Genomic DNA, 14,357 nt, shown 5'->3' on the forward strand with positions numbered 1-14,357 from the left:
GCCACGAGCAGAAAAGATGCAAAGTCTGAAATTATGCATCACAGAGGCTTAGAAGGAGACCCGGAAACTACAACTAATCCAGAATGCAGCAGCTAGACTGGTGACTGGGATCGGCTACCAAGACCATATAACACAGGTCCTGAAAGGCCTACATTGGCTCCCAGTACATTTCCAAGCACAATTCAAAGTGTAGGTGCTGACCTTTAAAGCCCTTTAAAGCCCTATATACCAGAAGGAGCATCTCCAACCCCATCATTCAGCCCAGACACTGAGGTCCAGCGCCGAGGGCCTTCTGGCGGTTCCCTCCCTGTGAGAAGTCAAGTTACAGGGAACCAGGCAGAGGGCCTTCTCGGTAGTGGCACCCGCCCTGTGGAATGCCCTCCCCTCAGATGTCAAAGAGAACAACAACTACCAGACTTTGAGAAGACATCTGAAGGAAGCCCTGTTTAGGGAAGCTTTTAATGTTTGATGGACTGTTGTATTTTAATATTCTATTGCGAGCTACCCAGAGTGACTGGGGAAACCCAGCCAGATGGGTGGGGTATAATTAATAATAATAATAATAATAATAATAATAATAATAATAATAATTTATTTGTACCCCGCCCATCTGGCTGGGTTTCCCCAGCCACTCTGGGCGGCTTCCAACAAAGATGAAAAATACACTAAAATGTCACATATTAAAAACTTCCCTGAACAGGGCTGCCTTCAGATGTCTTCTGAATGTCAGGTAGTTGTTTATTGCTTTGACATCTGATGGGATGTTATTATTATTATTATTATTATTATTATTATTAGGGGTTAGAGATGGTGAGACATCAGTGAGGCAAGAGCCAAAAGAGCCGGGCTGGAGAGGCTGCGGGGTCTCCAATCCCTCCCCTAACCCCTTACCGTAATGCACACGGGGACTATAGCATGCAAACTCCATGCGTGCTTGCTCCGTAATGGCCTCGTCGAGGGTTCGCTTCAAACGCGGACAGGCACCTGTGCAAGTGAGGGAGGAGATAAGGTCAGGTTAACTAGGTGTCAGGGAATGGTTTGGATCTGCAGATGGGAGAATGCAGTCACAGGCAGACCACCTTCCTCAGAAGAGAAGGGGGAGTATTTGCCTCCCACCACCGCCGCCCCCTCCAGCGTTTTCAGAAGCAAAGAGACAGGCAGACACAGACACAGAAGCTGAACAGATTAGGGAGGAGATACCCAGCTACGAGATAATGGCAAGAGATCCAGAAGGGAGGGGGCAGTTGGGAGACACATCAGTTGGGAGTGTGGGGGAACCCCCCTCCCCACGGACTCGGAGGTCCGTACATATCAGAGAGCAAAAGAGGCAGAGAGGGGGAGCAACTTTATGTTGGCGTGCTCATTGCTGCGGAGGTAGGGAGTCGGATTGAGAGCAGGCAACTGCCCTCCTTGCGGAGAGCTGTGTATTTGTGATCGCAACATGAAGCTTTAATAAAAGAAGAGGAGTTTGGATTTGATATCCCGCTTTATCACTACCCGAAGGAGTCTCAAAGCGGCTAACATTCCCTTTTCCCTTCCTCCCCCACAACAAACACTCTGTGAGGTGAATGGGGCTGAGAGACTACAAAGAAGTGTGACTAGCCCAAGGTCACCCAGCAGCTGCATGTGGAGGAGCGGAGATGCGAACCTGGTTCACCAGATTACTAGTCCACCGTTCACAACCACTACACCACACTGGCTATAAATCTATCAACTGCTTGTTGATTCTTATCTATGGAGTTACCAAAGGGAGGGGAGGACTCTCCAAGTTTGACCCTGGCAGGGGATGGATGGTGCAATAGTGCAAGGCTGGGTGCTGAGATGCTTCAACAGAAGTGGGCAGGGAGGTGGAGTTTAGGCAGTCCAGGTTTGTAATGGGAGAGGTATAGGGAAAGTGAGCACGGAATGGGGACCAGCAATGGGCAAATCTGTCCTTTCCAGTTCCTCTCTGACTTTTCTCATCTCAAACTCTCCACATTTCCACATCAGTCGGCAGGTTTCTTTTATATAAAAAAAGATAATAAAAGCCCTCATGAAAATAAATCAGCGTTTTAGTGCAGCTTTCTCCTAACGTATCCATTTTTGCAAAGCAAGTCCCTCTAAAATAATGTGATTTTTGTATTTGTGTTTTTATACAATCCTGATTCCTGGTATGGTGAAGAAGTACATGGAAATGTCATTTACCTTCCCGCCGGAGCGGTACCTATTTATCTACTTACACTTTGACATGCTTTCGAACTGCTAGGTTGGCAGGAGCTGGGACCGAGCAACGGGAGCTCACCCCGCCGCGGCGATTCAAACCATAGAATCATAGAGTTGGAAGAGACCACAAGGGCCATCGAGTCCAACCCCCTGCCAAGCAGGAAACACCATCAGAGCACTCCTGACATATGGTTGTCAAGCCTCTGCTTAAAGACCTCCAAAGAAGGAGACTCCACCACACTCCTTGGCAGCAAATTCCACTGTCAAACAGCTCTTACTGTCAAGAAGTTCTTCCTAATGTTTAGGTGGAATCTTCTTTCTTGTAGTTTGGAACCATTGCTTCGTGTCCGCTTCTCTGGAGCAGCAGAAAACAACCTTTCTCCCCCCTCCCTCCGAGCTTCAGATTGGCAAGCCCTAGGCTCTGTGGTTTAATCACAAATGGCTGCAGAAATGCAGAGAAGCTGAATTTGAGACTTGAAAAATGGGAAAAAGAGAGAAAACAGACACTGGCAGCATCTCTCCATCCCAACTCCCAGGTAGGTGGGGTTTGAAGCACAGCCTAAGAAGAAGTGTGTGCAGGGTCCCTCAGATCCTGCTGTTGGGCTCCAGCAAGCAAGAGCCTTCTGGTCTCATTTCCTTAGGGAACCTCAACCCACCATCCAGGCGAAATGAAGGAGGTGGCTTGTTTGTGCTGCAGGAGGGATGGGCCTCCGATGGCCTTGCTCCAGATTTCCCACCACCCCCAGCGGAAGGCCGCCCAGGCAACCTCACCTTCGGCGCATTGGCAGACGTCTTCGGAGCACAAGGCCGACACGTACTGAGGTTTGTTGGGGGCGCCATAGAAGATGCTGCAGCGCTGGTCTGAAAGGTGAAAGGAGAACACTTAGAAATTGTGTGTGACATAACGGTGACATGATCCACATGTGGTGGACATGTGAAAAGATTAAGATTTTTTTGGAGAAAATATACGATGAATTAAAAAAGATGATGGAGATAATTTTTACGAAAAAACCAGAGGCATTTCTATTAAGTATTCCCAAAAAATCTAAGAGAGGTATTCTTGTATACAACCGCAGCGGCTCGTATACTTGTGGCCAAGGGATGGAAAGATCACGAGGCTCCAAAAATAACAGATTGGCAAATTAAATTACAGGAATTGGTGGAGACGGCTCAATTGACTAGTAAACTCAGAGGAAGTTCAAAGCAAAAATTTGCGGAAAAATGGGATGGTTATAGAAGATATGTTCAAAAATACAATAATAGTTTTGACTCTGTGCTAGCATTCGAATGATAAAGGAAATAAAAGGATTTATTATGTTTTCAGAATGTATTGGAAAATTTATATAGAAAATTTTGTTTTGTGTACATTCGATTGTAAGATAAAATATATGCAAAGGGACTTGACAGGAAGTCAAAGTTAAAGAAAAGATTTTGTAAGATAAAAGGGGAAAAATATTTACTTTCATTATTATCATTTTGTGTGTGGGTGTCTGCACACATGTGTGTCTTTGTATGGAATGTTTGGGAGGAAATAAGATGGTAAATCACAAATGATAAACAAAATATTGATGTATGTAATTTTTATTTCTTAATTATATTTAGTGGTAGTTTGGCTGTATTGTTTTTTGTACCATAAAATCATTCAATAAAAATTATTTTAAAAAGAAGAAAACAAATTGCCTGTGAATGTGCATGCATGTGTGTGTATATATTCACACCCACACACCCTGGGACTTCCAGGCAGATGCTATTTTCAGGTAGGACTCAAAACAAATTCTGACGAACTCAGGCCGCTCTATTAAAGCTGATTGGGAGGTCTTGCACAACAAACCTGCTTCTCCCAAAAGATCAGGCTTTTCATGTTATGTTTCCACCCCCACCTGTCTCTTTAGTGCAGAGCCTGAGCTTCCACAGCCAGCACCTGCCATGAACCACCATTGGCAGGTCTGGTGGCAACAGCAACAGATACGTCCTAAGCTTATGATAATATTTTATTCCCTTGTTTGTTATGCTCCTTTAAATATGCACTTTATATCTGACTTGCTTTTGTTTTCTTCTGAAATGCTTAAGGTAATTTTTTTGTTTGTTAACTTTGTTAAATGTGCATTCTCATCTGCTTTGTAATGGTCTTTTTTTCATTCATTAAGATGGCGTTTGAGTTTCCTGTTAATTACTTTGAATGTATGTTTTATATTTGACTTTATTCAGTACAGTGGTGCCTCGGGTTACATACGCTTCAGGTTACATACGCTTCAGGTTACAGACTCCGCTAACCCAGAAATATTACCTCAGGTTAAGAACTTTGCTTCAGGAAGAGAAGAGAAATTGTGCTCCGGTGGCGCAGCTGCAGCAGGAGGCCCCATTAGCTAAAGTGGTGCTTCAGGTTAAGAACAGTTTCAGGTTAAGAACAGACCTCCGGGATGAATTAAGTACTTAACCCAAGGTACCACTGTAATGTTTCAGTCTGGATTGTTTTATTTGATGTTTTAATGTATTGTAAACCACTTTGAGATTATTTCTTAGAAATATAAAGCGATATTTAAATAACAACAACAATTTTGTAATAAGCTTTTGTGAATCTGATCCAGGTTCAAAGTCCTTCTGTTAATTTGCAAGGCGTAGGTCCAGAGTATGTCAGGGATCATAAACCACTATATCCCACCTTGAGCTCTGTGATTGCCGTTGTCATTCCCCAAGTTGGTTAAGTTCATTTGGACACAACAAGAAACCGAGCTTTTAGCATCATCAGCCCAGGATTGTGGAATAAATACTCTGCCAACAGAGATCCAGCAGCTGCCTTCTGTTTCAAGTTTTAAACGCCTGTGGACAAGTCTTCTGTTCCACCACCAGACCCATACAGGCAATCAAGAACACATTTTCCCAAAATAGTCAGCTGCTTTCTTATTTTAACTATTTAATGATTTGTTTTATTTTATGGAGTTATGTACAATTGTTGCAAACTGTTCTGATGGGTGGTGGTTTTTTGTGAATATAGTGGTACCTCGGGTTAAGAACTTACTTCGTTCTGGAGGTCTGTTCTTAACCTGAAACTGTTCTTAACCTGAGGTACCACTTTAGCTAATGGGGCCTCCAGCTCCCGCTGCCGCGTGATTTCTGTTCTCATCCTGAAGCAAAGTTCTTAACCTGAGGTACTATTTCTGGGTTAGTGGAGTCTGAAACCTGAAGCGTCTGTAACCTGAAGCGTCTGTAACCTGAAGCGTCTGTAACCCGAGGTACCACTGTAGTCGTATAGAAATATTTTTATAAATAAAAGAAAATACATTTGCATATCACCAAAACCTCAGCATATTCGTCTTTTTTCAGAAAGTGAATGAAGTTATTATTATTTTTATTATTTATTTATTAATTAAACTGTATACTGCCCTATACTTGCAGATCTCCGGGTGGTTACAACATAAAATCACAAAAACATAAAATACATAATAAAAACAAAAACAACCCAATAATCTCCCCTGCATAGGGCTTTCCTTCCCTATCTTCTCACTGTGTACCCCATAAACCTGCAATGGAAATTCTCCCATTGCTCCAAAGCAGATTTAGGGGTTGTGGCAGCTTACAAAGGGAAGGGAGAATCTTTTTCCATGAATGCAAAAACTCATTTGACTTCCGCCCAGAGCCAACCTAAATTAATCCCCTGGATAGAAAATATCAAACTTCTGCAGAACATTTAATGCATGGAAAGCACTCTGGCCTGATTCAGACATAAGCATCTCTCTCTCTCTCTCTCTCTGCCTAGGTTTTTAAGTTGCAAGCAGCTCCTGTTAACCCTGGATAAAATTAACCTGGGTAGTTGTGCATGTGGTAATTAAATTACAATCTCAAACTGAAGAGGATGTTGTCATGTCAGGTTACAATTTAATAAGCAAAAATTATCCCTTAATTGCCTGCCACGGTAAGCGAAGGCAATGCTCTCCTGCTCCCTAAGGCCGCAGCTACTAAACCTTTTCTCCACCAGAAAGATGCAGCCTGGTTACCCCGCCCCCCCCAGGCCCTGTGACCTGTCAATCACTTACCTGGTTCATAAAAATCATAGATGGTGGCACTAGCTGGCTGGATTTTCCCCACAGGCACCAGCTGCTTTGCTGTAAATGATACGCATTCGCGTCCAGATGCTGGCACCTATAGATGGGTATATTTAAGAACGTAAGAGAAAGCCCTGTCTGCTGTATCGATCTAGTGGCCTGTCTTGTCTAGCATCCTATTCTCACAGTGGCCAGCGGGAGCTGAGCACCACAACCACCTCTGAAATAAGTAAACGAAGCAGCCGACCAACTAAACCTCCGCAAAAAGCGACTGAAAAAGATCAGAGGCAAAAATCCAACACAAAGCCCAGAGGGGGAGCACAACAATAATGTAAAGGAAACATATGATGCTTCCTTATATTGGATCAGGCTGCTGGGCAATCTCCCCCAGCTTCCCCCAACCTGATGCCCTCCAAATGGTTTGGATAACTATCAGCCCCAAGGTAGCACAGGGGTCACTGGTACTGGTAATTATAAATAATAATAATATTTTTTTTATTTATACCCCACCCTCCCCGGTTCAGAAAACCGGGCTCAGGGTGGCTAACAACAAATTTTAAACACGTAATTGTGATACAACAAAAAGCAGCATAAAATACGGTATAAAAAGTGATAGGGCGGGAGGCAGGGAGGCTGCCAGTAGGTGGTGCCAGAGCCAATGGCAGGCACAGGCAATGCGTTATCTCCTCCTCTCTGCTGAGTTCTATAATGGCAATGCTGAGACCAAGGAAGGAGGAGGCTGACAGCCAGCGCCACCCGCTGGCTGGATGGGATGTAAGTAACGTGGCAGGCTGAAGGCAGATCGAGGCTGGCAAGGCCTCCACTTAGCCCAAAACATCAGAAGGGCACAGGTGTGATTGCCAAGTGCGGTCTATGCTAAGTGGAAACAGCCCTGCAAAGGCAAAAGCGCTGATAAGTAGAGACGTGAGGGACCAAATCCGGGGCCTCCTGCATATCATTTCAGAGTTGGTTTTGTGCTGTAAGCAGGGAGATCTGAGTTCGAATCCCCACTCGGCCATTAAGCTCACTGGGCCAGTCACTTCAAAAGGGAGGGGACTCCAGCTGCTTGGCTGGAAGGTGTCCTCAAACTCTTGCTTCTTTGGGTGGAGGATAGAGAGGCAGGTGTCAGAGTGCGCAGAAACTAGCCTAGCGTACAAGGGCAGAATCGACCTTTGTCGCTCCGCCCACTTTCACCCCTTGGCCCCGCCCACCTCCGGCATGCGGCCCCCAGAAGGTTGCAGAGAAGCAAATGTGGCCCTCGCTCAGATAAAAAAGGTTTTCTGCTTCTGCCATCTAGTCCAAAGTGGAGTAAATCAAAAGACAGGTTGGTACGGTGGGTGCCATCCTGGCCTCTTGCACATTACAAAGGGGGCGGGGAGAGAGTTTATCTGAACGCGTCTGTGCAGCTGCCCTTCCCCCCTGCCCCCCGCTGCCTCTGTTCTCATGGCATAATCCTGCACGCATCTCTCTCACCGAGTCAAAGTAGAGCAGCAGCCGACGTCCTTGGATCTCCCAGTGGCTGATGTATTGATCGGGGAGAGTTCGCAGCTGGGAGATCAAGGAAAGAAACAAGGAGCTGTTAACGGAGAAATCCGAGTGCTTCCTTAGACAAAAAACAAGGACACCAGCCAGGAATACCAGAGCAAAACAGCAGCCAGTAGGCTTGGTCTTTATTGAAGACTGTCGTGACAGGACTCCCACCTGCCACAAGGTGGAACAAGATGGAAGCCCCGAACAAAAGAGAACCCAAATTTTTATTAGCTGCTAATCTCCATGTAACATCCCCCACAAACTACATCACAGTTACGTCATGAAAGGGGAGGTCTGGTGGCAGTAATCTGAGCATCCTGGACCCCACCCCATGGTTCTCCTTGCCCTCCACCAAACACCCATCAAGTGTAACAAAAGAGACATTTACATTTCCCAGCCAAGTTGATCATACCCTTTGGTCTTCATCTGGGTTGGTTATTTCTGGAATGGCTACCTGTCTGGCACTCAGGTACCAGGAGGCCAGGGATTATCACTCAGGCAGAGGGGCTGCTGAGTAGCTGAGCTCACATGTCTATATGAATTTCTGAAGTTTTCCCTGTGAGCCAGTACATAGATACATTTATCAGCGAATTCTTACATTTAGTATCGTGCAGCAAAGGCCCTTTGAATAGATAGGAAGAAACTGTGATGAAGTGTTTTGTGGGGACAAATCACAAAAATCACAAAAGTGTGCAGATTTTGGTAATGGGCTGCATGTGCATGATATCTGCTGGAGGGACACCCCCCCCCAACCTATACATAAATTTCTGCAAAAATGGTGAACCAGCAAGCAGGAGCGTGGAGGTCGTAAGGAGAGCTGGCTCTGGTGCAGCGTTCTGTTCTTGCAACGGCTAACCGGACGCCCCCATGGAAACCCCGAAAGGAGGGCCTGAGGACAGAAGCGCTACTCTCTCCCCACCTGCGATTCCTGCCCACTGGAACTGAAGGCTCGTCCAACAAGTTTCCCATTCGTCCTGTGCTTCCTAGACACAGGTCTGAGCAGCTTCCCATGTGCTCTGCCTCTTTCCCCCCAGGAAAACTCACTCTTTGGCACTGAATTGGAGCAGGCGCCAATGTTTGCTCTGCTTCAGTTCTAAAGATCGAGTTTCCCCAGGGGGAAGGTGGCAGGAAAGTCTGCATGAGCTCTAAGAGGCATAAAATAGTAATAGTAATAATAATAATAATAATAATAATAATAATAATAATAATAATTTATTATTTATACCCCACCCATCTGGCTGGGTTTCCCCAGCCACTCTGGGCAGCTTCCAACAGAATATTAAAATACAATAACCTATTAAACATTAAAAGCTTCCCTAAACAGGGCTGCCTTCAGATGTCTTCTAAAAGTCTGGTAGTTGTTTTTCTCTTTGACATCTGGTGATGCCTCCAACAGCAGAGAATATGGCCATTGTGGCAATAATAATAATAACATTAATAATAATAGCCATTGAGGGTACTGCTAAAGCTATGGTTTTCCCATTAGTGATGTATGGAAGTGAGAGCTGGACCATAAAGAAGGCTGATCGCCAAGGAATTGATGCTTTTGAATTATGCTCTTGGGAGTCCCATGGACTGCAAGAAGATCAAACCTCTCCATTCTGAAGGAAATCAGCCCTGAGTGCTCACTGGAAGGACAGATCGTGAAGCTGAGGCTCCAATACTTTGGCCACCTCATGAGAAGAGAAGACTCCCTGGAAAAGACCCTGATGTTGGGAAAGATGGAGGGCACAAGGAGAAGGGGACGGCAGAGGACGAGATGGTTGGACAGTGTTCTCGAAGCTATCAGCATGAGTCTGACCAAACTGCGGGAGGCAGTGGAAGACAGGAGTGCCTGGCGTGCTCTTCTGGTCCATGGGGTCATGAAGAGTTGGACACGACTAAATAACTAAACAACAACAACAATTGAGGCTACTAAGCAGGATAAGGTTCTCATAGCTGAATGGCATCACCACAGTCCTTTGTCCTGATGAGGCTCTAGCAGATGAGACAACTCAGTCAGATGGGCTAGGAATTATTATTATTATTAATACAGCAGACGGACTGGTGGCCCATAATACTAGGCCAGGCCCAGCCGTTTGTTGGAGGGCTAGTGTGCTAATGGACCAGGCTCCAATTGTGCTGAAGCATATCTAAAGGCCCCACAGGGAAGGGAACTCAATGGGGCTTGGTAGGGTCTTGGCAGGCCTGGACTCTGACCCTTGTCATATGCCAAAATGCCCACACAGCCTCTGCTCACCTCCTCAAGGTAGTTCTCGTCCGGATGGAAGCCGCTCAGCAGGGTGATGTCCGCGATAACCATGCCAGAGACATGAGCCCCTGGTTGTCTCCTGTATGGAGGAAAGAAGCAAAAACAGAAAGGTTAGGGAAAGGATATTCTGTTTTTCAAGTAGCGGCAATATCGTGCAATGGTTAGAGTGTTGAGCTATAGAGTGTTGGGCTAGCATGCCACTACCAGGCAAATACAGTGGTTCCTCGGGTTACATACACTTCAGGTTACACACTCCGCTAACCCAGAAATAGTGCTTCAGGTTAAGAACTTTGCTTCAGGATAAGAACAGAAATTGGGCTCCAGCGGTGCGGCGGCAGCAGGAGGCCCCATTAGGTAAAGTGGTGCTTCAGGTTAAGAACAGTTTCAGGTTAAGAACGGACCTCCGGAACAAATTAAGTACTTAACCCGAGGTACCACTGTACTTGCCATCCCCTAAAAGGCAGTGCCCAAAGAGAGGAAGGGAGTTCTTTCCTCCTCAAAATGGCCCAGTTCTGGTTAGAACCAGAATATTATGCCTGTTCTAGAAAAGTCCGTTCATCAAACCTTACCAGAAGCAGACATTGTAGGTGACCTCCTTCTGTGCCTGACCAGGGTCTTTGGCTTCCCTCCTGCGGCGTCGGCGGGCATCAAACACTTCAATCGGTGACAACGGCTGGTCGGCGGCATCTGCTTTTGGCTCAGAATCCTCTGGGCCGTAATCTTCATATTCATAGTAGTAGTCTAATAATTCGGCTGTTGAAAAAGGTCAAAATTGTTAAGGGGATGGAGCAAATTCCCTACTGGCAACAGTTGTGGCATTTGGGACATTTGAGTTTAGAGGCGAGTTGACATAATAGAAGTTTATAAAATTATGCAGTGGCTGGAGAAAAGTTCCCCCCTCTTTCTCTCATAGTGATGAATGCTGGGAGATACATGACAGATGTATATATAAAGCCCACTCAAGAAGGCTGTGGATAATTCAACGCCAAAGGCCCAGAGGAAAGGAATTTCTGCCTGGAGCCTAAAGACAAGTAACGACGGTCCCAGGCGAGCCTCCCTGGGGAGAGCGTCCCCCAATTTAGGAGCCACCACTGATAAGGCCTGCTCTTGCATTGCGGCCCTCTGAACCTCTCGTGTAGCTGGCTCACAGAGAAGGGCCTCAGAGGGCAATAGTGGAGCCCACGGTGATTAATGTGGAGAGCAGCGGTCTCCCTGACCACAGAACTGGAATCTGAAGCCCAGACTTACGTGCCCGTTGAAAAGAACCACTCACGTCCACCTGCAGCCCGAGAGTCTGGCATGAAGTGTTTTGCACAGCCAAGACATGGTATTGCTTCAGGACCTGGAAGGGAGCAGAGACAGAAGAGGAGTGCTCCTCCTTGCTCTCGAACTGTGCGCTCGCAGTAGCGACACTGGAGTAAAGGTTTGTTCAGAGCTCAGGAGTGGGAGCCTAAGGAGGAGGAAGCTGGCAGGCTTCAGGTAGAAAGTGAGGCAGGTGGGGGGCTGTAGTAGTAGTAGTAGTAGTAGTAATAATAATAATAATAATAATAATAATAATAATAATAATAATAATAATATAATTATACCCTGCCTATCTGGTTGGGTTTTCCCAGCCACTCTGGGCAGCTCCTAAGAGAATACAGTGGACGCTCGGATAGAACAAAGAAGGATAGAACATTCTTTATGTACGCCACAACAGCAGCAAGAATACTCATCGCAAAGTACTGGAAGACACAAGATCTACCCACCTTGGAAGAATGGCAGATGAAGGTGATAGACTATATGGGATTGGCAGAAATGACTGGCAGAATCCGAGACCAGGGAAGAGAGACGGCGGAAGAAGATTGGAAGAAATTTAAGGACTATCTTAGGAAACATTGCAAAATTAATGAATGTTAGAATGACTTTGGTTTAGAAATTAAGTGGTTTTCAGCTGTAATGATCCAGTAAAAAGAAAAGAAAGGCTAAAAATTTAATGAAAAATAAGGGAGAGGATTTGCTGAATTGATAATTAGTAATTGGAATACAGAAAGGGGAGGTATAAGGAGGTCGGGGAAGTAAGTTACAAGAAAATAAGGGATTGAAATTATACTTGTTTTGTTTGTTTGTATTGTTGTTTTGTTTTTATATAATTTTTGAAACTTTAATAAATATCTTTAAAAAAAAAAAAAAAAAGAATACAGTGGACGCTCGGGTTGCGAACGTGATCCATGTGGGATGCAACCCACGGTGTTCGCAGCCCGCATCTGCACACACGCGGGTTGCGATTTGGAGCTTCAGAGCATGCGCAAAGCGTGATTTAGTGCTTCTGCGCATGCATGACCACCAAAACCCGGAAGTAACCCGTTCCGGTACTTTCGGGTTTTGGTGGTCCGCAACCCAAAAAAACGCCACCTGAAGCGTCTGTAACCCAAGGTATGACTGTATTAAAAATAGAATCAAACATTAAAAACTTCCCTAAACAGAGCTGCCTTCAGATGTCTTCTAGAAGTCATAGATAGTTGTTTATTTCCTTGACATCTGGTGGGAGGGCGTTCCACAGGACGGATGCCACTACCGAGAATTCCCTCTGCCTGCTTTCCTGTAACTTGGCTTCTTGCAGCGAGGGAACTGCCAGAAGGCCCTCGGTGCTGGACCTCAGTGTCTGGGCTGAACGATGGGGGTGGAGACGCTCCTTCAGGTATACTGGACTGAGGCCGTTTAGGGCTTTAAAGGTCAGCACCAACACTTTGAATTAAGCTCGGAAACGTACTGGGAGCCAATGTAGGTCTTTCAAGACCGGTGTTATGTGGTCTTGGCATCCGCCCCCAGTCACCAGTCTAGCTGGCGCATTCTGGATTATTGTAGTTTCCGGGTCACCTTCAAAGGTAGCCCCACATAGAGCACAGTGCAGCCCTCCCTGAATATAAAGCTTATACAAATGAGAGAGAATCAGTTGGTATTAATTAAAAGCAAAGCAGACAAATTATGAAGCTACTCACGGTTAGAGTCCCTTTCCCCTTCCCTTCCACTTTCAGATGGATGTTACTTCCCATGGAAAACTAAAGGTGGGAGAAAAACGAGGAGGGAAAGTGAACGGCCAGGCCAAATAATACTGTAATACCCACACGGCGACAGCAGCCCCCAAGGTCCGCCTCATGAAGGGGCCTGTGGGACTATGGATTCTGAAGGGATCCCACGATCCACCCCAGGTCAGGCTGATCTGCCCAAATCGAATCAGGCGAGTGTCCGAAATCCTAGCTTGGCGGGAATCCATTGCCGGGATCTCTGCTCAGCCAAGCTGATAAAGCTTATCTTCCTCTGGCTGAGCCTTCGGAATCACCTCCCAACAAATAATTAACGACCTGAGCCTTTGATGAGGCCCCAAGGCACGTTCCCCCAATTCAGCAGAGATTCCAGCAGCATGCGGAAGTGATGAGATTTATGGCTTCATTGCAAAGAGTTTTATTTCTAAGCTACGCAGACAGCAAAGAAAAACACATCCTCTCTCTATGAAAGCAGGGAGCAACTGAAACAAAGGAACAGGAAACCAGTAACGTCACATCCGTCTCCCGTGAGACTTGCAACAGCCTGGAAGGTCTCTGGAATGTAAACCGAGTCCTGTGACTCCAAGCAACTGCTCAGTGGCAAACAGAAACTAACATCCCTACCCCAAACCCTCACCTGAAGTTCTTCCTGGATTGGATCACTCGACCGCCCAAAGGTAAAGGTCCTCGGCAAGCTTTTCCCGGGGATCTTGAGGGTCACTTTCAGCTCGTTGTCCTCCTCCTCGAAGGAGCTGATCCAATAGCGGGACAGAGCTTCTAGTGCCACCACTGTGTCCTGAAAGGAGAGAGAAATGGGCCAGTTTATGAGAGTTTGAGTGGGAAAAGACAGCCTGCACTGGGCTAGTCCCCAGGAACTTGAGAAATGAGGGCCAGCAGCCACAAAGACTACCCTCCGAGCATTCGTCAAAGCGCCCTTGAAAGCCACCTGAGCTGGTGGCCATCAATAGTCCCTCCGTTTAGTAAGCATGGACCAATGGTGCCAAATAGTATGGGAAAGAGCCCTACTAGAAAAATTAACCAATAAACTGAAACTGGCTCCGGGACAAATAGAAGAAGATGCCTTCGCCCCGGGATGGCTCCCCTTTATCACATACACAGCCCAACAAGACAAGGACAAAAATCCACCAAAAGCATACAAATCAATATGGCTAATGTAATCCAAAACACCCACCCACCCCATTCTCACATGAAAACAATGACCACCACAGCCAACCACAAATGAACAACCACAGCCTAGGCCAACCCCAACCTCTCTCACCACCAAAGGAACACAAGTGAACAGCA

At 46.1% G+C, this 14,357-nt stretch overlaps 2 protein-coding genes across 2 annotated transcripts in view; one reads left to right on the forward strand and one right to left on the reverse strand.

Moving 5' to 3' along the window:
- The window catches only part of LOC309336753 (uncharacterized protein), a 238,396-nt gene that overhangs the window by 135,764 nt on the left and 88,275 nt on the right, over positions 1 to 14,357 (forward strand). The gene's annotated exons all lie outside the window — the stretch shown is intronic.
- The window catches only part of LOC309336489 (complement C4-A-like), a 66,277-nt gene that overhangs the window by 6,213 nt on the left and 45,707 nt on the right, over positions 1 to 14,357 (reverse strand). The window contains exons 30-38 of the mRNA XM_081852279.1: positions 13,690 to 13,848; positions 13,008 to 13,067; positions 11,275 to 11,368; positions 10,596 to 10,779; positions 10,015 to 10,105; positions 7,719 to 7,793; positions 6,237 to 6,342; positions 2,974 to 3,063; positions 892 to 984 (exon numbers count right to left, since the gene is read on the reverse strand). Coding sequence (XP_081708405.1) covers positions 892 to 984; positions 2,974 to 3,063; positions 6,237 to 6,342; positions 7,719 to 7,793; positions 10,015 to 10,105; positions 10,596 to 10,779; positions 11,275 to 11,368; positions 13,008 to 13,067; positions 13,690 to 13,848 — 952 coding nt within the window. The remainder of the gene's footprint in view (positions 1 to 891; positions 985 to 2,973; positions 3,064 to 6,236; positions 6,343 to 7,718; positions 7,794 to 10,014; positions 10,106 to 10,595; positions 10,780 to 11,274; positions 11,369 to 13,007; positions 13,068 to 13,689; positions 13,849 to 14,357) is intronic.

Source organism: Podarcis erhardii (assembly GCF_964252035.2).
Source record: "Podarcis erhardii genome assembly, chromosome: 2".
Lineage (NCBI taxonomy): Eukaryota > Metazoa > Chordata > Lepidosauria > Squamata > Lacertidae > Podarcis > Podarcis erhardii.